The 25,010-nt window shown below is 41.9% G+C and overlaps 1 protein-coding gene across 1 annotated transcript in view; it reads right to left on the reverse strand.

The window, feature by feature from the left end:
* Nucleotides 1-25,010, reverse strand: part of FANCA (FA complementation group A) — a 674,778-nt gene that overhangs the window by 474,056 nt on the left and 175,712 nt on the right. Inside the window, exons 14-16 of the mRNA XM_078671408.1 lie at nucleotides 20,984-21,117; nucleotides 20,444-20,554; nucleotides 19,092-19,187 (exon numbers count right to left, since the gene is read on the reverse strand). Of these exons, the coding sequence (XP_078527534.1) occupies nucleotides 19,092-19,187; nucleotides 20,444-20,554; nucleotides 20,984-21,117 (341 nt within the window). The remainder of the gene's footprint in view (nucleotides 1-19,091; nucleotides 19,188-20,443; nucleotides 20,555-20,983; nucleotides 21,118-25,010) is intronic.

Below are 25,010 nucleotides of genomic sequence, written 5' to 3' on the forward strand. Positions count from 1 at the left end.
AAAAATATAAATGTAAAACAGAAAGAAGTGTGTTGGTACATAGTTCCTTTTAGACATCAGTATGACAAAAACAAGACTAAAGAAACATTTGACAGTTATCTGAATGCAAATATTATGCAGTCTGGTAAGAAGTGGATGGTCCACTGTACCAAATGCAGCCACAGGTCCAAAAGGCCCAGTTCAGCTGCCGGACCCTCATTCACTTTGTCGTATTTAATCTATGAACGTGACAACCATTGATTCTCTGTCCATTTTAGGATGAAGTCCGACCCGGCTACTGAGGAGCCCGTTTTAGCAGGCATGGCCATTGAGAAGTAGATCTATCATTTTTAGACCTTCAGGAGTATTTCTGAGGCAAATGGGTTACCACTGCATATTTCAAAGGGGCTGAGACAATTCATGTGGTAATTCATGTGGTAAATAAATAAATAATACCTCTATTTTTGACTGGACATAACAATAACAGATAGCTCAATAAATAAGAGTCAAGATTCGAGGTAGTAGGAGTTTGCAGGTTTTAATACAGCATAAAGGACAGGAACAGGACAACCTGCACGGGCAAGATCTGGGATGGCTAGCCAACAGGGGGGCCCCGACAGCTGTCGGGCAGGAGCTGGAATGAGCGCGCTGGCTTTTAATAACAGTACACAAGTATATATACTAAAACAATTGCATTACAGTACATACAGTAGGCGTAACAGTGGGTGGGGCTTGTAACAGTCGCGAAAGATAAGGGTGAAAGTAGGTGTAACAAGAGGCGTGTACATGGCCATGTGATGTAAACGTAACAGAATATGTCATAAACGGGGCGGAAACATGGAGGGGGCTACCTAAGGAGCCGGGACCTCTAACCTAGTGGTGCGCGCAAACTGACAATGACGTGTTACTAGGAGAAGCTGGGGGCTATGACTTCTGCGCTAGAAGGAGAGACTGAAGTCTGGAGAGTCAGAGCGACATGTACCTAAACACTATCTAGTATCTGATGTTTAGAGAACATGTTGATGGAATCCAAAAGTTATCAGGGCAAAGGCTAACAGACACTAAGACTGGTGCATGCATTATTCTACATGTAGTGTGTGTTGAGGAATATTAAATGACCATAAATACAGTATTTCTCTTACATGGAGACGTAAAGGCTAGACGATGACTGAAACTATTGATGCGATTCAGTAGCTTAGGAATGCAGAGAAGGAGGGCTGGACTGATAACTAGAATCATAACATACTCTTGGCAGACTGGCAGGCAGAGCCAGGCCGAGCCGGGCACTGTGAGGCAGGAAGTAAGTGAAGGGTCAGGGATACAGGTGGGGGCTGTATCGCTCCTCAGCGAGGGTTCAGGAGACAGGAGCTGAATCTGAGTCCGGGCCCTTTTGAGGCCTAGAAACGGGGATTTTACAATGAAATAACGTGCACACTGAGAAACGTGGCAACGTAGCTTTACATAGGCCTAATACTCGTAGCTTTCACGAGAACTGGAAACTGGCATACTGGAGATGGACACAACTGTAATTGCGTCTTTAATCGATCATGGGGAATACATATGCATATTAATCATGCACATACAACATAAGATGGGGGACACGTAGGGACACAGAACATGGCAAAATTTACTTTTCCACATTCCCTCCTTGTCACTAAGTTTCCATCAGGAAACATCAATATTCATGATACCATCTATCATTTCATACAGTATCATTTGCTCGTCTCGAATTTTCTTGGAACGGGATCTAGGACGGGACTTGGGACTAGGAATACAAGAGGTAGCACAAATGCCGCAAATCGCAGGGCCACATTGTATACAGAGGCAGCAACTGAATATGATCGCTACTGCAATACCTAGAAATGACAATACTTTCCATCCCCAGGCAGAAATTATACTCCAAAACCAACCGGACCATGTCCAGGTGCCGGGATTCTGGTGTAACTGATGGGCAATTTTATGAAGTCTGGTTATAGCTGAATAAACAGACGGCGCGTTATTTGGAATGAAAATGCAGCAACTAGATCCGATGACTCTACATGCTCCTCCTCTATCGGCCAGTATGACGTCAAGAACGAGACGATTTTGGAGCACGACAAATCTCATAGCAGATTGCTCTTCGGTTAAGTTACCTAGGGCAGAAGCAGTCTCATTCACTACTGCTTCAAGGGTTCTGGTTAATCTACGTATTAACTTACTATTCTGGATAGGTCCTATAAAGAAAAAGAATCCTTTATTGAAATCTGTATACTGTTCTAGAGCAGTTTCAGTTTGATCGACAATCGGGGATTCAATCTCCCTTCTATGTCTAATGTGTACTAGATGTGTGTTTCTATGATAATCAGATGGGGCTAGAAAAACTGGTGGCAGTAGGAAGGCAATGTAACAGGTTCCCTCCCAATCGAGGGGCAGACGAACATATGCGGTCTGACCACAAACAAAATAAGAATGACGTGAAGCTTTGAAAATAGATTTCCCACTGTCACTATACTCGACAATAGTAGTACAATCACTATGTCCTACATGTACGGAACCATTATTTCTGACACATAATTCGCCTTTGACTGGTAGTACTGAAATAGCAGGTAAGTCTGGAGCAGGATCAGACTGAACATTCAGGACCATGAATTTCGAAGAATAATTACCTAAATTATAAACTTCATTTTCTAGATCTAACCCTGTTCTGTGGGGAAGACCTTGCTTGTCTGGAAAACATGTACTGTTCAGAAGGGACATATCATTTGAAGATGACGTTAACATGGACCAGGCTCCACATGAACCGTTATGTGAAAATGGATAAGGAAAGAGTGGCAGAACTCCCTTCGGTGTCTGGAAAGGGGGGAGTCGACCACACACCCAACAATTTGTGGCATTGCTGGTCTGGTGTGAATAATGTAACATACGGATGAATGAATTGTTGCGCATAGCAAGACGATAAGATAGTTCGTGAGGAGGCAGATCACTAAACGTGTGCTCTACTGTAGCATTAGAAAACTTATTTACATGAGAAATTGGAAAACATAAATGAAATGCATAACTTGTGCAGGTAATCATCAGGCTGAGAAACAATATAAAACTTAGAAAAACGATACATCGGATAGAGTTTTGACTAACTCTCTCACTATGGGGGTCTATCTCATACATGTCAGATACCTGTCTAACCGTTTCACCTAGGGGAGGACTTAGACAATTAAACTGGCTGACTTATTTTACTAGACCGGAGCTTACTTTTATACTCCTACTGTGGAGTTTTCACTAACAGGGGAGGTTTGATATCAATGTCATTTGCGGGACAGTCCTTAAGAATAGTATCTTGGCAGTCTTTAAAATCTTGACAATCCTTGGAAAAGTTCTTGGAAACAGCTTTTAGTCCGTGAAATTTCTTGACGTGTGACAGATGCACCCACCCCTTCCTGCCTTCCAACTTGACGGCAGTACGGGTGGTCAGGAGGACTAACTTCGGCTCCTTCCAGCGAGGCTCCAGCGGACTCGAACGATCAAAATTCCGGACGAGAACCAAGCTTCCTGGAACAATTTCATGCGGTTTCACCTCGGTATTGTCTGGAAATGCGGCGGCAACCTGTGAACGACAAGAGTGTAGGGCAGACATCAAGGAAGCTAGGTAATCTGTCAGCATATTACTGGAAACATCTGTAATACTTCGGGGTCTGGGTGTACCCCACATATTTGGGGGGCGGCCGAATACGACCTCATACGGGGACAGACCTGATCTGGAATGTGCGACCATGCGCATATAGAACAGGGCAACTGGCAGGGCTACTAGCCAGTCTACACCTTTCTCTTTGCATACTTTGGCAATACGGATTTTCAAGGTTTGATTATGTCTCTCTACGAGACCGGCTGCTTCTGGATGGCGTACACAATGGAACTTCCACTGGTACCCTAACAAAAGGGAAACGTGCTTCATTAATTCAGATGAGAATGGCTGGCCGTTATCAGAATACACGACCCTAGGTAGTCCATAACGGGGGAAGAATTCACGAACCAGCTGCTTGGCAGTGGTCGCGGCTGTGTAATCTGGGACTGGATATGCTTCTGTCCACCTGGACAAAGCGCATACAACTACAAGGACATACTTGAAACCTCGACATCGCTCCATCTGAATATAATCCATCTGGAGGACTTCAAAAGGGTGGTCAGGGGGTTGGAATCCACCTTGTTCCACCGGGACACTTTTACCTGGATTGAATTGACAACATATCATACAAGTACGGACTTTCTGCTTGGCTGCAGCTCGTAAATGCTTGTTAAACCAGATGTTCTGGATACTGCCTATCATGGCTTTTTCTCCTAAATGTGCAGGACTATGTGCGGTATTGATAATGACTTGAACCATTGAGTCGGGGAGAAACCATGTGGCTTTTCCCTTCGTCACCCATCCCTGGTCTGTCTGGACCCCTCCTTGTTCGGACCATTTCTTGATTTCTTCGGGAGTAGCATGTAACTGGATATCTATGACATCTTGAGTAGGGTCCTTAACTGTCATACAAGTAGTCTGTTCTAGAGTGGATGTCGGTGTCTTGTTAACTGGTATGTCTGGTGTCTGTGCTGTAAGCTTGGCTGTTCGATCTGCTAGATCATTACCTTGGGAAATAATGTCAGTGACTTTCGTATGTGCTTTGCACTTCATGATAGCGATAGATGTCGGTAAATGTATTGCATCTAACAGAGCTTGAATAAGGAAACCATGCTGAATCTTGGTTCCATGAGAAGTCATGAAACCTCTCTCCTGCCAGAGCACTCCGAAGTCGTGTACAACTCCGAATGCGTAACGTGAATCTGTGTAAATATTAACTTTCAGGTTCTTGGCGTGTATGCAGGCTTGTGTCAGAGCGACTAGCTCTGCTGCTTGAGCAGACAGGGTGTCAATACGATGTGTTTCAATAACTTCAGTGTCAGTAGTCACTGCATACGCGGCTACTAGTTCTCCTGTACTTGTTCTCATACATGAACCATCCACATAAAGTGTCAGGTCGGGGTCTGGTAATGGAATATCTGTCAGGTCTTGTCTTGGTTTAGTCATAGTGTTAACAACTTCCACACAGTCATGTGTGGCAGGATTTGAAGTAACTGACGGTAACAGTGTAGCAGGATTTAGAACGTTGCAGCGTCTGATTTCTATGTGTGGCTGGAACAGTGTCAGTTCATAACCTGTCAAACGTGCAATTGTCAAGTGCTGAGTCTGTGTTCGGTTTAAAAGAACTTCCACGGAGTGTGGAACTTGTACTGTCAGGGAGTGTCCTAATACTATGGAATCACTTTGTCTGATAGCTAGTGCTGTGGCTGCAACTGACTTGAGGCACGCAGGCAGAGCCTGGGCTACTGGATCTAGTGTGCTCGAAAAATAAGCACAGGGCTTGTATTGTCCTGCTTGATCTTGTGTGAGAACAGATAATGCTGTACCATTACGTTCTGTGACAAAAAGTGTAAAAGGCTTACTGTAGTTCGGTGTTGCTAGAACAGGAGCTTGGCATAAGGCTTTCTTTAATTCATTAAAAGCAAGTGTATGTTCAGATGTCCAAGGGAGAACAGTCGATACGGCTGCCTCCTGTGTCATTAACTGTATCAGTGGTTTAGCTAGAAATGCATACTGAGGAATCCATTGTCTGCACTAAGAAGTGAGGCCGATAAAAGCACGTACCTCCTTCTGGGTCTTGGGCTGAGGAAGACTCGCTATTAACTGGATACGATCGGGTGTCAACTGCCTACCCCACTTGGACAGCAAGTGGCCTAAGTAGATCACTTGCTGGACACAGAATTGGAGCTTCGAAGGGGACACCTTGTGCCCCATCTCGGCTAGGAAATACAGAACTGTAAGTGATGCTCGCTCGCAAGCACGTTCAGAACGGGCTGTGATCAGTAGATCATCGACATACTGGAGCAGGGCAGTGTCAGTTGGCATGTGAATATTGTCTAGTTGTCTCTTAAGTGCTTGACTGTAAATACTAGGACTTTCTGTGAAACCTTGAGGAGCTCGTGTAAATTTATAGCTCCTTCCATTTAAACAAAAACCAAAAAGGTACTGGCTGTCTGGATGAATGGGGACACTGAAAAATGCGTTTTTGAGGTCTATGACTGTGAAAAATATTGCCTCAGAATCAATGGCTGTCAATAGGGATGAGATATCTGGAACAACTGGATACTGGGGAATGATACATTTATTGAGTTCTCGAAGGTCAATCACTAATCGATATACTGGAGGTGCATTTGGATCAGTACGTTTCATGACTGGAATAATAGGAGAATTACATACATTGGAGTCAGTGTCTACAACTACTCCTTGAGCAATGAGCTCGTCAATAATTTTGGATAAGGCTGCTACAGCCTCAGGTGGCAATCTGTACTGTCTGATTCGTGGCAAGACTATACCTTGCTTGAGAGTCACACGATGGGGTGTGATTTGCATAAAACCAACAACAGTTGGACCTTGCGCCCATAGATGCTGCGGGACATTAGACAATCTTGGATCAAAATCTCGTAATACATAGTGACCCTTGAAGTCACGTAAAAACAAACGTACCCCCTCTGGGGAACAACAAATAACTGCACCTAACTCTTTCAGTGTCTTAATACCTAACAAATTTTCTGGACAGGACTTCGTAAGCAATAGATCAGTAGTTCGGGACAATGGACCTACTTCCAGAGTAACTGGTTTTGATATCTCGTTAACAATTGGCTTTCCTGAAAATCCAAGGGAAACATTTCTAGAGCCTGAGAGCGGAGCCCCTGGAACCTCGTCGTGACTAATGGTAGTCCTACTTGCCCCTGTATCAATCAGAAACTTTCTGTCTTTCCCTAATACTTGACTATGAACATAGGGACCTTCTTGATCTACAGGAATCTCGATGAGAGGCAAGCCTACCTCCCTCTCTAGGCTGTTTCATGAATACGCTTGATACTCTGGATACTCTGACTGAGCATACTGGTACATCTGCTGTGTAACATGCTGTGTTGCAGCGATAGGCTGCGGTGCTGGAACTGTCTGTTGTGCATTCTGTGGCTGAGAAGTCTGTGAAACTTGTTCTTGTCTAGGCGGACGTGGTCTTTCTTTAGTTTTACCAGTGGCTATATTGTGTTTCAGAACTGCACACTCGTTTATAAAATGACCTGGCTGTTTACAATAATTGCATGTCCCTTTAACGGGAGCTGCAGGATGACTGGCTTGATTCGGACCCCTCTTCTGACTGTCTTGAGGAACAGATTGTGCAACTAGTGCTTTCATATTCGTGTCTTTCATACGTCTTCTCTCGTGTTCTTGCTCTTCTCTGATTCTATTCTGGTGATACTGGAGCATCTGTAACATCTGGGACGGGGTACTAGCTTGCCAGGTACTTTCGACTTTCAAAACTCGATTCTTAACTTGTGGACTTGAATTCTCGACTAATTTAGTAACAAAAAGATGAGGGTATGACTCACTACTCGTCTTCAAACCACTGTTTATTATGAAACATTTCTCAAATCTAGAATAAAAATCACTAGTATCTTCGTCTTGTTTCTGTTTACAGGCTGAGATTGCATCCCAGTCTTCCTTTTTAGTGGCTAATAATCTAGGTAAAACTTGTATTAATAATTCTGGTAATTCTTTACATTTATCTCCAAGACCGGTACCTGGTACTCGTATCTTATCTTCAGCTTCTAGAGCTGTCCAATCGATCTTTTTCTCTCCCACCTCCCAATCCTTTTCCTTGAGTTTTTCATATATGCCTGCAGGCAACAGGACTTTTAACATTTTAATAATATCTGGATACGTGTATTCTCCCATACGGAGCATGTCTTTTAATTCTCGGTGGAACCCTGCTGGATCTTTGTCGTGACAGGGAATTAATTTCTTCATCTCTAAGAGTTCCATCTTGGTAACTGGGGTGTAAACAAATACTCGTTGCATTTCACCATCTGGTGTCCTAACTGGGTGTACTTCTCGTAACGGATGCTGTCTATCTATGTAAAACGGTTTACTTTCTGGAGGTGAGACATGAACAAAATGCGGATTCAGAAACGTTCTATATTTGTGGCGCTGTTCTAGAATGACACTAATTAAATCAGTACCTAAACCTTTCCATCTATACTGGAGTAGCTCGTTCAGGATATCATGTAACGGACCTGGATCAGAATGTTGACCCTCATACAGCGTAATGAGGTGCTGGATCATGTACATACCCACCAGTCGCTGCTCGGCTGGGGGCAGTTTCAGAAACATTTGTGCCACTATTTCGTCTGGAAAAGTGGTAGAATCAGTAATCCATCGGACTGCTGATCGGGCTAGTTCTTGTTCATGCATAGTACTTAATTCACTATAACCGATTCGTGATTTCAGAATTTGATCGGTAGCTTGAAATACTTGTTCTAGAGAACCTTGTTCTGGTGCTGGAAGATGAACAGTTTTCTTGTGTTCTAGGCGTAAATGTCGGTCTAGAATTCTAGATTTACCCACATACGCTATTCTGGCGGGATTCTCGTCGTCTACCTCTTCAGTAGAAGAGTCATTTTCTTTCTCGCTTCCTAGAGCTTCTTTGCGTTGTTCGTGTAACCTTATTATTTCTTTACGTATTTTCTTGTACATACTCTCTATACTATTGAGTGTCTTGTGCTTACCCTCGGCTATATTATCACTCCACTTTGTCAGAATTTTCATTTCGGTCGGATCTTTAGTCGGGGAATCTTGTTCCCTAATTAAACAATTGATCAGAAACTTTAATAGCATGAACTGGATCTCAGATTTTCTGTGAGACATGACTTCACCAATACTTTCTGGATCTTGTCCTGTACGAATGAAACGATACATTCTGTCTAGATCTTCTTTCATATTCGGTAGGGTGTCCAAATACTCGGTCACCCGTCTTACACGTAATGAATATATAACCATACTATCATCACCTGGGACCGGATCATAACGGCATTCGGTAAGAGCTCGTCTGATATCTGCAACAGACTGATGTTTGGGCGTGCGCTGTAACGCACGTTCATGTAACTCGACTGACGTTACACGTTTGTGTGGCGGCGGGGTTCCCGGAAGACCTCCTCCCGCGGCCCCTAAACTGGAATCGTCGACTGATACTCTTCGTGCTGGCAGAGTGACCAGTGTAGCGGGTACTTGTAATGTAGGCTGGACCGGGGGTACCGTAACAGGTGCTGTAACAGGTGCCCCGGTGACTGGAGGAGCAGGATTTACATTATTTACAGGAGCTGGCGGAACAGGATTTGCATATTCTGGGACTGTGTCGTCCAAATAGGACGAGAGAAAAATATCAGCTGCGGTCTGTTTGTGACGTAGCTTGGTCGGAACTAAGGGTGGCGGAAAATTACTGGATGCCTCCGGGGTTGCTTTTGGCAAGCCCTCGGCAAGAAGAGGATACATACCCTTAATGAGGGCATTCCTCTGTCTGTCTGACTGTTCGGTTTTAACTCGTTCACCTATTTCGATTAGTTCCCTTTCTTGGCTCTTTCTGAGGTTTCTCTACTTAATTCTGACTTTCTGATTTCTTTTTCGGTTCTTTTATGAGATTCTTTGCGCCATAACTCGATGGCATCTTTCTGTGACTGTCTGGCTGTCTTTTTCCATAATGCTTCTTCTACTCGCATGATGCACTCGGCATCCCATGTACCCGATACGGGCCATCTATACTTTTCTTCTAACTGTTTGGTGTACTCCACCCATAAATCTAGATATAATATGGCACTTATGCCATGCTTTTGATACATAAAATGACCTGGACTGTCCCTAGGCGGGACAGGAACTGCTTCTTCTAACAGACCTTTCCTAGTTTTTAACTGACGTAATTTGGAAAACAAAGGCATGACTGGGCTGGAGTCTAGACACAATACAATACACAAAATAATTACACCACTTTCATACCACGACATTGAAATACATGAATGACATTTAAAATAACAGTTTTGACAAAATACTACCTGGAATACTGAAAACAGAATACATGAATTTCTCGAGAACAGAACGGACTAGAACAGAAACTAGATGCACTGCTAAAACAGTACGAAACTTACCGGTCTCATAAAGAGACACGTCAGGACCCGCATCCACCTAAGTGGACACTTCGTGTTGGATCTGTGTACCCCAAACCCACGGACCAGAGACAATGCAATTGACCCTGTCTAGATACTACCCCAGCAACGGTACTCACCGGGCAGCAAGAACGGAAGGCCTCGGACTGGACTGAACTGCTACGATGACGGACGGACGAACTTCGGACTTCTGTTACGGGTGGGCCTCCGGATACCTCGGACCTTGGACTCTCGGCTTGGGCTCTGGTCGGGACTCGCCGCGTTCCTCCACCGCCTCGTCTGGATGCTGGACCGCAACCTCCGTCTCCTCCGTGGGCCTGAGGGATACTTGAAGCAGAAATATCTGCACGTGCACGGTATGGTTCCGTCACGGCTGCAGAGGATCAGGGGGCTTGCGTGGCTTCACCGGCGCGTGGGGAAAGGGCAAGTCCCTATTCGGGCGCCATTATGTGGTAAATAAATAAATAATACCTCTATTTTTGACTGGACATAACAATAACAGATAGCTCAATAAATAAGAGTCAAGATTCGAGGTAGTAGGAGTTTGCAGGTTTTAATACAGCATAAAGGACAGGAACAGGACAACCTGCACGGGCAAGATCTGGGATGGCTAGCCAACAGGGGGGCCCCGACAGCTGTCGGGCAGGAGCTGGAATGAGCGCGTGGCTTTTAATAACAGTACACAAGTATATATACTAAAACAATTGCATTACAGTACATACAGTAGGCGTAACAGTGGGTGGGGCTTGTAACAGTCGCGAAAGATAAGGGTGAAAGTAGGTGTAACAAGAGGCGTGTACATGGCCATGTGATGTAAACGTAACAGAATATGTCATAAACGGGGCGGAAACATGGAGGGGGCTACCTAAGGAGCCGGGACCTCTAACCTAGTGGTGCGCGCAAACTGACAATGACGTGTTACTAGGAGAAGCTGGGGGCTATGACTTCTGCGCTAGAAGGAGAGACTGAAGTCTGGAGAGTCAGAGCGACATGTACCTAAACACTATCTAGTATCTGATGTTTAGAGAACATGTTGATGGAATCCAAAAGTTATCAGGGCAAAGGCTAACAGACACTAAGACTGGTGCATGCATTATTCTACATGTAGTGTGTGTTGAGGAATATTAAATGACCATAAATACAGTATTTCTCTTACATGGAGACGTAAAGGCTAGACGATGACTGAAACTATTGATGCGATTCAGTAGCTTAGGAATGCAGAGAAGGAGGGCTGGACTGATAACTAGAATCATAACATACTCTTGGCAGACTGGCAGGCAGAGCCAGGCCGAGCCGGGCACTGTGAGGCAGGAAGTAAGTGAAGGGTCAGGGATACAGGTGGGGGCTGTATCGCTCCTCAGCGAGGGTTCAGGAGACAGGAGCTGAATCTGAGTCCGGGCCCTTTTGAGGCCTAGAAACGGGGATTTTACAATGAAATAACGTGCACACTGAGAAACGTGGCAACGTAGCTTTACATAGGCCTAATACTCGTAGCTTTCACGAGAACTGGAAACTGGCATACTGGAGATGGACACAACTGTAATTGCGTCTTTAATCGATCATGGGGAATACATATGCATATTAATCATGCACATACAACATAAGATGGGGGACACGTAGGGACACAGAACATGGCAAAATTTACTTTTCCACAGAAGGTAGGGATACATTTAATGTTATAGATGGGAGGGACATGATGAAAATGAAAGCTTAGTGTACACTTGTTTATGGGTCTACAGGAAGGTAGGTAGTTGGCTCCAACTCATAAACATAACCTTACATGTCTGTGAACAGTATACCTCTTGCTTCAAGAGAATATGGCACGAAAAGGTGCACGCATTATCAGGGAAAAGTGAATATGCCTTTTAAGTGACAGGCTCTGCCTGTATTCTCTGAAAGACTGCACCTGTAAGCTTCATACCACACTTTCCCTGTTAGAGAAGGGAGGATCTGAACCAGCCAAGACAGAAGAGATCAATTACTCCTGCAACAAGAGAGTTGTGGTTGCAGGACCAATACTAGAGCAATCCCCTACCTACTGGCTGCTTGATGACGGTACTTGGCTGGTATACACGTCACATACAATCTGAACTTTGGGGCATTCTTAGTCTGAAGTATGGAGAACATCCCATTTATTCTAATTTATTTCACTATTATAGTATTTACTCATCACCTACAATTTAATCACAAAGTAGATCGTCATTAGGCATTTCACTGTAAGCAATATAATGAAAAATATAAAAAGTAAAATTAAATGGATGATATTTTTAGGATAGGATTCTGATAGGGTTACATGGGTAAGGCTAAGAGGGTAGGTAGGTAATGGTTAAAGGTGACAGTAGTGGGTTAAATATAATGGTGAGGGGGTAAGTGTGAGGTATTAGGAGAGCTAAGATAAAGGGTAAGGGTAAGAGCTAATTTAGGATAAGGGTGGCAAGTGTGCTTTATAAGAAAGTAAAATATAAATAAGGGGTTAATGCTAAAGCTTGTCCTCTACCCCCACAACAGTTTGGTATAAAAATGTCTTTCAATCAGGATGTTCAAACTCTGGTATATGAGGGATATTTAAATTCAGGTTTACAGCATATCAAATAGGAGTATAAAAAACATTTTTCCTAAAAGTAAAAAAGAGTTGACTAGAGTGAGTTCAATTATATTGAGAATGGAAAGCCCAGCCTTTATATATACAAGGACATTTAGAGCCACTGGTAACCGTGAACCGGAGATGCAACCAGCTAAACATGGGGACCTCAGAAGAAAAAAGAATAAAGCCGTTTCAGAAAGGGACAAGTGTAAAAGGTAAAGAAGTCCGGCTGCATGTAGGAGGGGTATAATACTGACAGACCGCTAGTGGCACTGCAAGCAAAGCACAAGACACTCACAACAAGAAAGTGGTTGTCCCTACTGTGATTAGCACCCAGTTCACTAGCAAAAAGGGTTGAACACAAATTATCCAGATTAGAAATCGTCAACTTTTGTGTATATTCAACAAAATATGAATGGACGGGGGATCAAAAGACTAGTGGGCCCTATCAAAGGAGATACTCTGCGAGCGCTTAGACAATCAAAAAATGCAGCAGCATCGGGGGAAGAACTGCAATAAGCTGTGAACTTATGGATGGCACATTAGTCACTGAACAACCTACAGCAATTCAACATAGTAAGCACATATAGTACTATGTTGGGTGATAATAGAACGTTGACTTGAGCAGGTGTAAACTGGCAAGGGCGGAGAGAAATTTTATTGACTAACGAGGAATACCTCTTAAATTCATTTGTGTACAGGAACACTGGGGATACGCAAGAAAAAAAGTGTGTGGCCTATGGATACTTCTTGGGGAAGGGGCTAGTCGACTCAACTTGAAAACTCTGTGACCAACAATACACAAAGACAGACACTTGGGCAACTACTTAAAGTTGGCCCAAGATGATACCATTGTGCTGTGAGGCCAGAGGCTCTTTAATCTGCACTGTTCTCCCAGACAATGTGAAAACAAGTTAAGCCTTGGAGGGTATCGGCATTGTATACTGTGAGACAGGCAAGAAAGAGCCGACCACCTTAGGGTAAGGAGTGCCAGCCAGAAAATTAGCTATGGTGTCACTCCTCTCCCAACAAAGAGCCTTACGGAATGCATTAGAGGCCTTCAAAAAGAACTCACTAAGGCCATGGAGAACATTGAGAATGGCCCGAGTCAAGCAATGAAGGGCACCTAATAAAAAGTTAAGCCCTTAGATGAAAGAGTATTCGAGAACGAAACAGTCATTTAAGATCTAATATAGAATATAGGGTAAAGTATTCGAAATCTAGAAAAGCAAGCACATGTGCTAGAAGATAAATGAAAAGATCTTGAAAACTGTTCAAACTGGGAAAACTCACAAACCAAAACGTCAAAGAAGAAGAGAACAAAGATCGGCAGAGCTGTGAGTAAACCCAGTTCAGAACAATTCTGCAAGGAGAGATGACTATGAAAATGGGCAGGTACAGTGTTGGCAGAAGGATGATAGATGCAAATCAGCCAAGAGACATTTTGGTTAAAATGCACTCTTTCTCCCAAGGAAAGACTCATGGGAACAAAAAACTCTGAATATATCTTTAAAAAAAGAGAAAATCACACAGGTAGAGTTTATTCCAGATAATGTAAGTAAGGAGGATATCCATACTGGTGACAATGATTTGCATCAAGGAGCACAAAACCAGATATGGTTGGACTTATCCATATGTCCTATATTTTCAGTGGGATGGGAAACTATACAAAATTGTTACAGCAAGGGAGGGAATGAAGATCCTGAAAATGGACACATCAGCTCTAACTGCCACCGAATGACCCAAGAAAATCACAGAAATATGATGGCCATGGCACCAACAACATCGAAACAGGCCTAGGAGAACATACAGGAAAGAAGTTACAATGAACTACAAAGATACTGAAGATGGATGGAAAGTGAGTCATGATGTCGTAAGACGTGCCCCTCGGGGAGTGGGCTGGAAGGAATAATGCACAGAAGAAAATCTAAACTTATAGAGAGCAAGGGGGCCACCAAAAATGTTTTGGTGCTGGAAGAGCCAGGTGTCCTCAATTTGGCAATATGCAGTTCGGATCCTGGGTATTTGGGGGAATTATAGTCCAAGGTTACCTAATTGAAGAAGTTTTCTAAATGGGAGAGGTTGGGGGCCGGAGATTTTTTTTTACGGGAATGGGGGTTGCAAAGGCACAAACATATTTGAGTGGAATTCCTGAATAGGGAGGGAGGCAACATAAACATAACACAGTTGTAAGGAACGAGTATGAAACTTACATCTTCTACATTTCTTACAAAGCATCCCAACAAGCACATAAGAAACCTAACACTAATATACGTATGTGTCAAGTCAGGATGAGAAGAAAAACATTCCCCATGCTATATTATTCCTCTGAAGATACTGAATCTTGTGGAGCTGCTATTTTACTTGGAGAAGGATTCGACTTTACAAGTAAAGAACTCCAAAGACTTAAGGTGGGCTGCATTAATTATCATAATAGAAATCTGCAGCAGTCTAGGCACGGAAACATGGTCAGTTGGAATTCTGTATATTTTTAGGGGGGATGAGGGGGGAGACCAGAGTAAATGGCAGCAATATCAATATGGTCATGAGAGTGACAGGTCAAATAAAGTGCACATGCAGCAGGCGGTTTCTAAAACTGTTTTAATCACAGGACCATAATTCTTATACAAGAATAAATTCTACGTGGCAATGGAGATAGAGGATTTAGAAATTCTGAAATAGGAAATATCACAATATCACATTGTGCACCAGTAAGAAAACTATATACAGTAAATAAGAAATGTATGCCTGGCATGTGTAGGATTAGTGCTGCCATAAGTAAGCACCCTTTAACAATCACTAAAAAAACACTACTAAACAATAGTTTGAAAACAAATGCAATTGTGATTAAACCATTGCTGGGTATTGGAAGCTTGAGACACACATACAAAGCAGTAAGTGGGAAGGCTACGCCTTCTGCAGCGGAAATTAACAGACTATATGGTCAGATGAAAGAAAATAGGAATGGGAAGTGAAGTACCTAGAACGGATGGACCAAGAAATGGGATCCACAACAGACTTAAGGAGAATGACGGCAGTGGAGCACAACTCAGCCTACTTCTGACCAATAAGACACAAAGTTTTCTATAGAAAACCAGACACTGTTTCTTGAGAACTGTAAAATAATGGCTCAGGCTCTGTCATCCAGGCTGACAGCAAAAGGCATTTAGGTCACTCATGGCGTATCTTAGGGATGGATGGATGGATGAGGGCATCTTCCACAAACGAAAATCAAAGCAGGATTCTCTTAACACAAATTACGAGATTTAGACCTTCTAGAAAGACAAAACTGAACGTGCCTCCATGGAACCTACTCTACCCCTGAAATACCACCACAATAAAAAGAAGTAAACGAATGTCCAACCAAACCACAAAAAGGAGATCCCTAAAGCGATAATATCCATCATGCATAATAAAATTCCAGACTTAGATGGGTTGCTGGAACTTTTCTATAAGAAAAAGTAGCATAATCTCCCGAGACACACAGAAAAGCACTCAAAGTTATTCCCTGCGATAGAGAAGGTGACAGAGACAAAGGCTGCAGCCACATTAAACATTACAGGGAAACTGGAGAAAGATCAGTAGCAGTGTGCTTCGCATAGGTCGACTGTATTCAACTGCATTCAATACATTAATTGCCTACTAAACTAGTAATTGTTCTATCTTATCTAGAGGATGCTGAATAAGATTTCCAACACACTGACTGGTTTTACCGGCAAAAGGTCCTATAAAAATGCAGGTTAATGGGAAGTGTAGATTGATGGGTCAGGGCAAATGACGCTACTTCGACAGCGAGGGTCTTGATCAATGAGATTCTATCGGACAAGAATGGGCTAAAGAGGGACACAAAAAGGGATGCCCACTGTCCCCGATATGGTTTGTGCTAACGCTCAAACTACTGGCTGTGAAAACAAGGGGCCCCAAGGGGATGAAGGTAATTGGGGTGAAAGAAATAAACAGAATATGTTTGCAAACAATATGCTGCTGACATTACTCGACCCACTGACATCCATGCCAACACTCCTTTCACAAATAGAATTTTTTTAAGACGTGTCCAAGTTAAAATTAACATTGGGAAATAATCAAAAATGGACAAATAGCTCTTGTGTACTTAATAGAGATAGAAAAACCTGAATTACACATGTACATATATAAAACCAGAGATATCGATTCCACAAGTATAGTTACTTATACAAAACCGGCAAAGGTCACTGAGACCGCTTTAGCAGGTTAAACGGACAATATACATAATGAAAAAGTATTCACTGCCCTTATGAGGATGGCAACACTCCTATACCTCTTATCACCGTCACTAGTGGCCAGTAGAGCTCACAAAACAGGAGCTGAGAAAATTACAATAGTGCTTGTTCCAATTTATTTGGAGGAAAAAGAGCAAGAGTGAGCAGGAAGATACTCATTCCACTGAGAGAGGTGGGAAGGGGTGGACAGGGGTGTCAAAATACATAAGCATGCAACAAGGCTTCTCAAGTGGGAATACTGGTAGAACGTATTGCACTGAGACAGAAAAGTGATGATCTACAGTAGGTGGTAACGGGTCAGCTATTGTGGGCGATACATTGGCTTCCGAAACAACTCTGACCTAAACTGAAATACATTAACCCTTAAAACATTTGGGACTTTATCTGACAAGGCCAGACTGGACCACACTCAGTGCTATTCCTGCTCATACACACAAAAAATCTTTAAAACTAATAAAAGATAAATAAGCCAGAGACATTTAAGAAGGACTTTAGATCCAATGAAAGATATAACCTCCAATACTATGAGTTAGAACATGGAGTTCTTAAACAGGCACTAATCATGAATGCAACAAGAGAGAATGTGCCTGGTAGGTGTGTAGAAGTGTAAGAGGCTGTTAAGGTATGCAGGGTCGGTGTTGAGTAGTGCTTTGTACGTGTGCGAGCAGTTTGAACTGAGTGCATGTGTGGATTGGGAGCCAGTGCAGTTCTCCTAATGTGATAAGGTTGGTGGAGTATGAGTTGTGCCACGGCGTTTTGAATGGTCTGGACACTGTTAAGGAGCTTCTTAGTGATTCCTGTGTAGAGTGTGTTGTAGTAATCGAATCTGTTGGTGATCAAGGCCTGTGTAACAGTTTTCCTGTTTTCTGGTAGCCATTTGAAGGTCTTTCGCAGCATCCTAAGGATGTGGAAACCGGTGGCGGACATTGTCTTTGCTTAGGCTGTCATTTCAAGCTTGTTGTCCAGGATGATTCCAAGATTTCTTGAGTGGGTGGTGGGGTAGGTGAGGGTCCGAGATTAGTTGGCAACCGTGTGGAGTCCCAGATTAGTTGGCCACCGTGTGGAGTCCCAGGCCGCGGCTTTCTTTCCAAAGATCACCACTTTAGTTTTGTCTGTGTTTAGTTTGAGGAAGTGTGTTTTCATCCATGAGGTTATCGCAGTCACACATGTGGCAAAGTAGCTTTTTGTAGTGGAGGTCTTGTCTGACAGGGAGAGTATCAGTTGGATATCGTCTACGTAGGACAGTATGTTGATGTTGTATGATATGACAAGGTCTGCTAGCAGAGTCATGTATATGTCAAATAATTACAAGTACCATAATGTTGGAACGAGGGAAGATCCTTTGGGGACTCCACATATGAGGTTCTTTGCCTTAGACATCTAAGGTGGCAGGTTGATTCTTTGTGTTCTTCTTGCGAGGAAAGAGCAAACCCAATTGAGGGCAGGTCCTTGTAAGCCTGTTTTGTGTAGTCTTCTGATCAATGTGGAGTGGGAGACCTCCAGTGGGAGCTGCAGAGGTGTCAAGTAGTATGAGGGTACTGTGTCCCCAGGGTCAAGGGCAAGCACACATAGACAGTTCCATTGCCACCATACACTAAAGAAAAGCTATTTTAATTCATGCCTCTACAGTGTTGCTTAAAAGTCGGGTTCAACACCTGTTAAGGTTTTGGTTTTTTCACCCAAACAAAATAATGCCAATGAGTAACACCAATGCAAAAGATGTCAGAGCTACTATAGTAATCTTGCTCTTAATTTGGGATTAGACCCTCAAAGGACCATAGTCAAGCAAAGTTAGGGCAGTAAAGACATTCCGAAAGGACAGCGAACATATGGACAGAGAAGCTAGATGAAGGTAGATGATTATGGCACAAAGGAATAGAAAAGACATGGGCGAGCGGGTATAAATAGGAAACAGAGAAAAGTACAATGCATAAATTAGCAAAAAGGGAAAGAAGCCTCAGGCATGCGACCATATAGGGAAGAAAACTTACTATTAGTGGGGAAATTATATCTGGCAATACACACTGTCAAATAGGAGGATAGAAACTGGGAAAGAAGGAATGAGCACACACAAAGGTAATCAAGAATGTACGAGACTCAGGTGTATGGAAGTGGCAATACTTTGGTACCTTTAAATATTGAGAAAATCATATACATCTGAAAGGATCAAATAGTTAACTGTCAGTCAGTGGGAGAAGATTTGTATGGAAATCTCAATGAGCACTAACCTTGAGATCTGCCAATCGAGTTTTGGCCAGAGAAATGTACTCCAACAGCACAGGGCGATATTTTGTTGGCACAAATGGAGGGTAGATTAAGTGGACCTAAAATAAAGAATCAGATGCAGTGTAATTTAACACTAATTTAGAGAGGAAATATGCACACAATATTGAATTGACAAACTGAACATAATCAGTAGTAAACTTTTGATTCAATTACTCAATGGAACTTATTTAAGAAATTTGGAAAATATTTGAGATAACTTGAAACTCTGTCCTACAGGCTACACCAAGATCTCTAAATTAGACCCTCGTGCCACTCAGCTGTTTTTACTGGGCTCTAGAGCAGACGTTCTTCTTCAACCAGTTTTCTGGTGATTAGAAATGCCAGGAAAGCTACAATAAGCTCAAGAGGACAGTGGTATTGCTTGCGGAGGTTGGGCCTGATTCACAAAGCCATTTGTGCATCTAAGTTCAAACTTAGGTGCTGACATGCCTTTATTTATAAGTGTGAAACCACAGTTTTTATTCTCAAAGCAAGGATTTTAAACACTTATAAAAATATACTCTCACATACCTTTAAAGTAAATCTTCACCCATAGACATCAAATAAGTACTCTAGGGAAGAAATGCCTCAGAAAGTTTTGGCCCACTCACAATAAAACATTTTAATGGGTAGTCACAAACTGTTTCACAAACCATTCCCACCTTAAGTCACACTATGATATATACCTTGCGATCCTGAATAATAATAAACTGATAAACATACTAGCCCCCTTGTTGTGGAAAAGTATGAATTCTCCTCTCTGATGATCACAAAAATCATACATTTGCTCTGTGAAGATTGCCAGTATTCACGCAGCAGTAATGGTCTGAGGACAGTAATTGGAAAAACAGAGGTTTTAACACTGACAGTGTGGCACTGGGACCCTCACCCTCCTTTAACAGTCTCAGTCTAAGAACATTCAACATTACAAGTACCAGAATGTGTGGGGAGGCTAGGAACTCTGCACAACCATGGCATGTGAATAATATACATGAATATGCTGAGGAGTTTGCTGCCAGAACTTGCAATAGGTAAATGTACGAAATGTAAATTTACACATGCAAAAACACTTTTGCATGTCCAGAAAAAGAATTCCCAAAAGAAATCCAGGAGTGTTATTTAAAAAACCCTCAAAATATCAGTTTCCCACATATCATCCTACTCTCTAGTGAATAATAAAAAAAAGTCAGGGGTTTATTCCAAATGTAGGTAGAAACCTATGGAAATTCATCTGAGCTTTCTGAATATGGCACTGTAACTATCACTAGATCTGCCATGTTGCATCAAGATAATAGATTCTGTTATATCCTCTCACCTTCAGGTATTGGGGAGCTTCGAAGGGCACCAAGTCAGAGAGGAACTTGAAGAGGAAAACCAAAGACTTCTTACTGCCACTGTGGTAGCCTACAGTGCTTCCAAAGGAAACCTAAAAAGAAAATGAACACTGCAAGTGTTTCACCACATTGGGAGGTAAACTGTAACTTTATGAATCCATCCTCCATTTACTCACTTCTGTCCCCAAATAGGGTTTATGGGCCTGACACATTCTTCAGGGCCAGTAAGCTCCACATGCCCTCCCCACCAAGACGTTTCCAGCCCATACTAAATTATAGCGAAGATTTCAATTATCCATAAGAAGACTGATGTGAATGTAGTAAGAAATAACTCACAAAAAAGAGAAATAGTCAAATCAAATTCTAATGCGATGGCACACAATTAAATGTCCAAACCAGAGGAATATTAACAGCATTGCAGAATAAGGTAAAAATGTATAAGACATTAACCACCCTCCCACCTCCCAAGGTGCCAGCTGCCCTCCATATCATCAGTTGGGGTTTTAGGAAAGGGATTTTACCTTAAACCACTCCGTGTAGGACAGAAAAGCAGCAGGGCCCTCAAGCGCTGCCTGGCGCGCGATTAGGAATGCAGTGATTATGTTCTCCAGCTCATAGCTCTCAAAAGCCTTGCTGAGCAGGCGAGCCAGGAGGTCTGATAAGGTGTCCCCAAAGAAAAGAAACAAAAGTGGTTCAGTTAGTGAGTGTAATAATGTACTAAAGGCAACTACAAAGAGCTATGTGAGACAGTCCTTGTAGTGTTATGTGTTATGATTTTAACTCCACTCTTTACTATAAATATGAAATTGACTGCATACAAAATGAGAGAATATTCCCAAATGAATTAGGCTTGTGCTAATAATAGAAGAGTCTGTTTACAATCTCAATGGCATTGCGTCAAACTACATGATCACATAAATAAGCAAGAATGTCGGCGTATCGCCATAAGTGGACAAGGCTGAGTTTCAGCCGTAACGCGTATGATGTGGCCGTAAAAAAGGAAATTTTCACATAATCTCACCCACTGTGTCATATATATGTTTGTTTTTCCTCAGGGAAGCAAACTGCCTGATGAAGGACAACAAAGGTCCGAAATGCATTGGGGACTGATGGGATAGATGTGATACAAAAGGAATATTGTCTTCATAAACTATGAATGAAATCTTGAGTAAATAAATAAACCAATAAAATTAATTGAAGGATTTTTCTGAAGATTGTTTTGAAGATATACATAAATTTGCTGATGCAAATTATACCTAAGAACAATATAAAACTTCAGAGAAGAAAGCTTATGGAAATAGAATAAACACAAGGTGGAACCCTATTGGGAATATTGGTGGTGCAGGAGGGAGACATTGGACCACAAAAGGAACAGTGCTGAATTATGAAGGAGACACACACCCATGATCAGGAGGCAATACCCCACTAGCACACTGACCATTACGTATAAACAAATAACCATTGGAAGAGGGGAATGCACGGTTTTTCACCAAATGTTTTTGAAGGTTATAGCTTGTCATCTGCGGACAAATTACTGATTCTGCCTCCCACAAGGTGGTCATGTGCCGCTATGCGCAAACTAAAGTGGCTTGGAGGCTCCTGACCAAGGAGTGGGAGGATTGGAAGTTTCTCTACCCCTGTAGGTCTGCATGTTATATGCTAGATCCCCCGCCCCAACCCTGAAAGAACTTGGGCGCCTGTTGTTGAGGTGGTGGGTCTGTAAGCAAAAATACCTATCAATGCCTTGAACTGTGAGAAACTGTTGGGAGATCTTAAAAGATCTTGTAGTCCACTCACGTTACACTGCAGCGACTACCAAAACCCCTTTTATACAAAAATCAATATATGGCACCAACCAAGTTAGGGTACCTCCCGATGTGGCTCCTGTCAATCTTGCGACGGCATCATACCGGGAGAGTCATTCACCTTCAACCAATTCAATATGCAAGCAAAAGAACTATGGACGTGTAATAGACGTAACATAGTATATCTGATTATATGCCCATGCAATTTGGGCTATGTGGGAGAGACCTCACGTCCAATAAAAACACGTCTTACAGAACATAGGTCCGCCATAAAAACACGTAAATTGACATCTCCGCTAGTTAACCACTTTTCTGAATTCAAACACTCTCCGTCTGATATCAGATGGCGCATCCTAGAAAAGACCCATACGCCAAACAACAACGGTGGCGATAAAATTAGAAAGAAAAAAGAAGTATTTTGGATTTTTTCCTTGGGAACATTCACCCAGGGTTTAAATAACGAATTACCCTGGGAGAACGCTATCTTGTAAAACCAAAAGACAACAGAAAGCCCCTACAAATGAAGTCCATATCTGCAATACTATACTTAATGACCTATCATTATGTCTCCCCTAATGTACCCAACCAATTTTATTTATTTTACTTTATTAATTTGGCCTTCCCTCGTGAATAATGCAAGTATGTCATTTTTTTAACATCCAACTGTTAACTATGTTCATCTATGACTATTTCGTCCCTACATAGAAATAGATAACACATCTTTGGTAAATGTAATCAACAACACTTATCAGTACCGTATGAGACCTTTTAGGCATATCCCTTTAAAAGGAGGTTATGCAAATGACAACTACCAATGGTAGAGCTCAGTTTATAAACCAATTGGAACAACTGAGCCAAAATTCCATCCATTGAATTTTGAGACGTTAGACCACGCCATTTGTTCAGCTAATACAGGTAAGAAGCCAAATAGAAACTCCCGTTATTGATAACACTTAATACGTCACATTTTTCGCACTTCTTATTTTTCTGAACGGCTATTTTTATCCTAGACAACCGGTAATCTGTAGCCGATCAAACATCTATCGACAGTATAATTACGTGACACCGGCATGCCTATACCTTACTAAACATAGGTAAGAACCAAAAAAAAGGTACTTTAGTTCATTTTAAAACTATACCGTCCCGCATTTCAATACGCTTATCGTATGCGTTGTTGTTTATCCCTTAGAGCCGGTTATTTGATCACGATAAAATTACAGTCATCTGAGCAAGCACGTTACCCCGGCACGCCCTGATTTAGTTTAAAAAAGGTAAGGAATCCCAAGACATCGCGTCTTCTATTAACCATTCCGGAAATGCCTTCTGTAATGCCGACTCTCATGCACGGCTATTTTTGATTCCAGACAGCCGTTAATTTGAGCCCGACCACATCCTACCTGGCTGTGAAGACACACGGTTCAACGGGGGATCGTTTCCCACCTTTTAGCGTCACTCATCCAACATAGCCTTTAAACATAGGTAAGAAATGAGAGAGGAAATAATCACCTGTATCCCTAAGAACAATTATAATAATGTACTGATATATAGCTTACACTTACCATTAACCTATTATTCTTCAAGACAGTGAACACCCCGAATCTACATAGAGCGTGTTTTCGCAGAACAATTTTGCCGTCTCGATATATCACAGTTCCCGCAGTACAGGTAATTAGCAATATAGATAGCACTTTATAACCCCTGTGACAATTTAAATAATTAATCGATATTATGCTCCTTTTTTATGGCCACCTGTGTTTCTATTAACAGCTGGCTCTACGTATTCAGGCATACTCTTCGCACCTTAAACGCTACAACAAGAGCCCCGACCGTAATAACCACGCCATATAAGTCTAATATAAAGATCTTAAAACAGGTAATAAAACGCGTAGACATATTGCCACACTGTAAATAATCTGATAAATATTTTTTGAAGCAACCTTTTAACGAGGGAATAAAAAGTCTCGACCTCATCTAGTAAAGGACCCCTTCCCCTTTCAATACCAGTAAATATGTTAAAACCAGTACTTTAGTAGCTTAAAACCTGCAAGGAACAAATAAACACCAGTTTTCTTCTTTTTTCTTTCTTCTTTTGTTCATGATCTGTGCATTTCCCTTTATATGCCTTCTCTTTGAAAATCTTAATGTGACGTAATATGAAATGTCAATATATCTGTTCTAAATATTTCATTGAGACTGTAACCATGCCCTTGTTAGTAGCTTTCTATATGTTAAATGAATTAATGTTACGCGGTATATCATGAAAATTCATCTACTTACTGGCCCAGATATTCTAGCAAACTGTATCTATTATTGTAAATAGTTTAGCATAAGGACAGATTTTTAAATATTGTTTATTTACTTTTAGTACCATGATGGTAGTGTCCTGAGGAAGACACCTTCAACGTGTCGAAACGCATAGACAGGAAACCATCCCTCCACTATATCATCTTACTGTATAAACACTATATATTCATCAATAGAATTTGTTTTATCATGTTTTATCAATATGTCAATGATTCAATGCATGACACTTTTTATGAAATTTATTAAAAAGTCTTTTCTATGCTAAACTTAGTGCTTTATTATTAATTTTGTTCTGTTTGCTAATTGAATTGTGCCAGTTTTTGTTCTGTTTGCCTGGGTATGTTATTTCACATATAGAAACTGTTGGGGATACAGCCTTGCAGACATGGTGAGGCCGAATGAGCAAACTCTAGATGTACTTTCTTTAAAGCACTCTAGG

This window comes from Lissotriton helveticus, chromosome 12 (assembly GCF_964261635.1).
Source record: "Lissotriton helveticus chromosome 12, aLisHel1.1, whole genome shotgun sequence".
NCBI classification, from domain to species: Eukaryota; Metazoa; Chordata; class Amphibia; order Caudata; family Salamandridae; genus Lissotriton; species Lissotriton helveticus.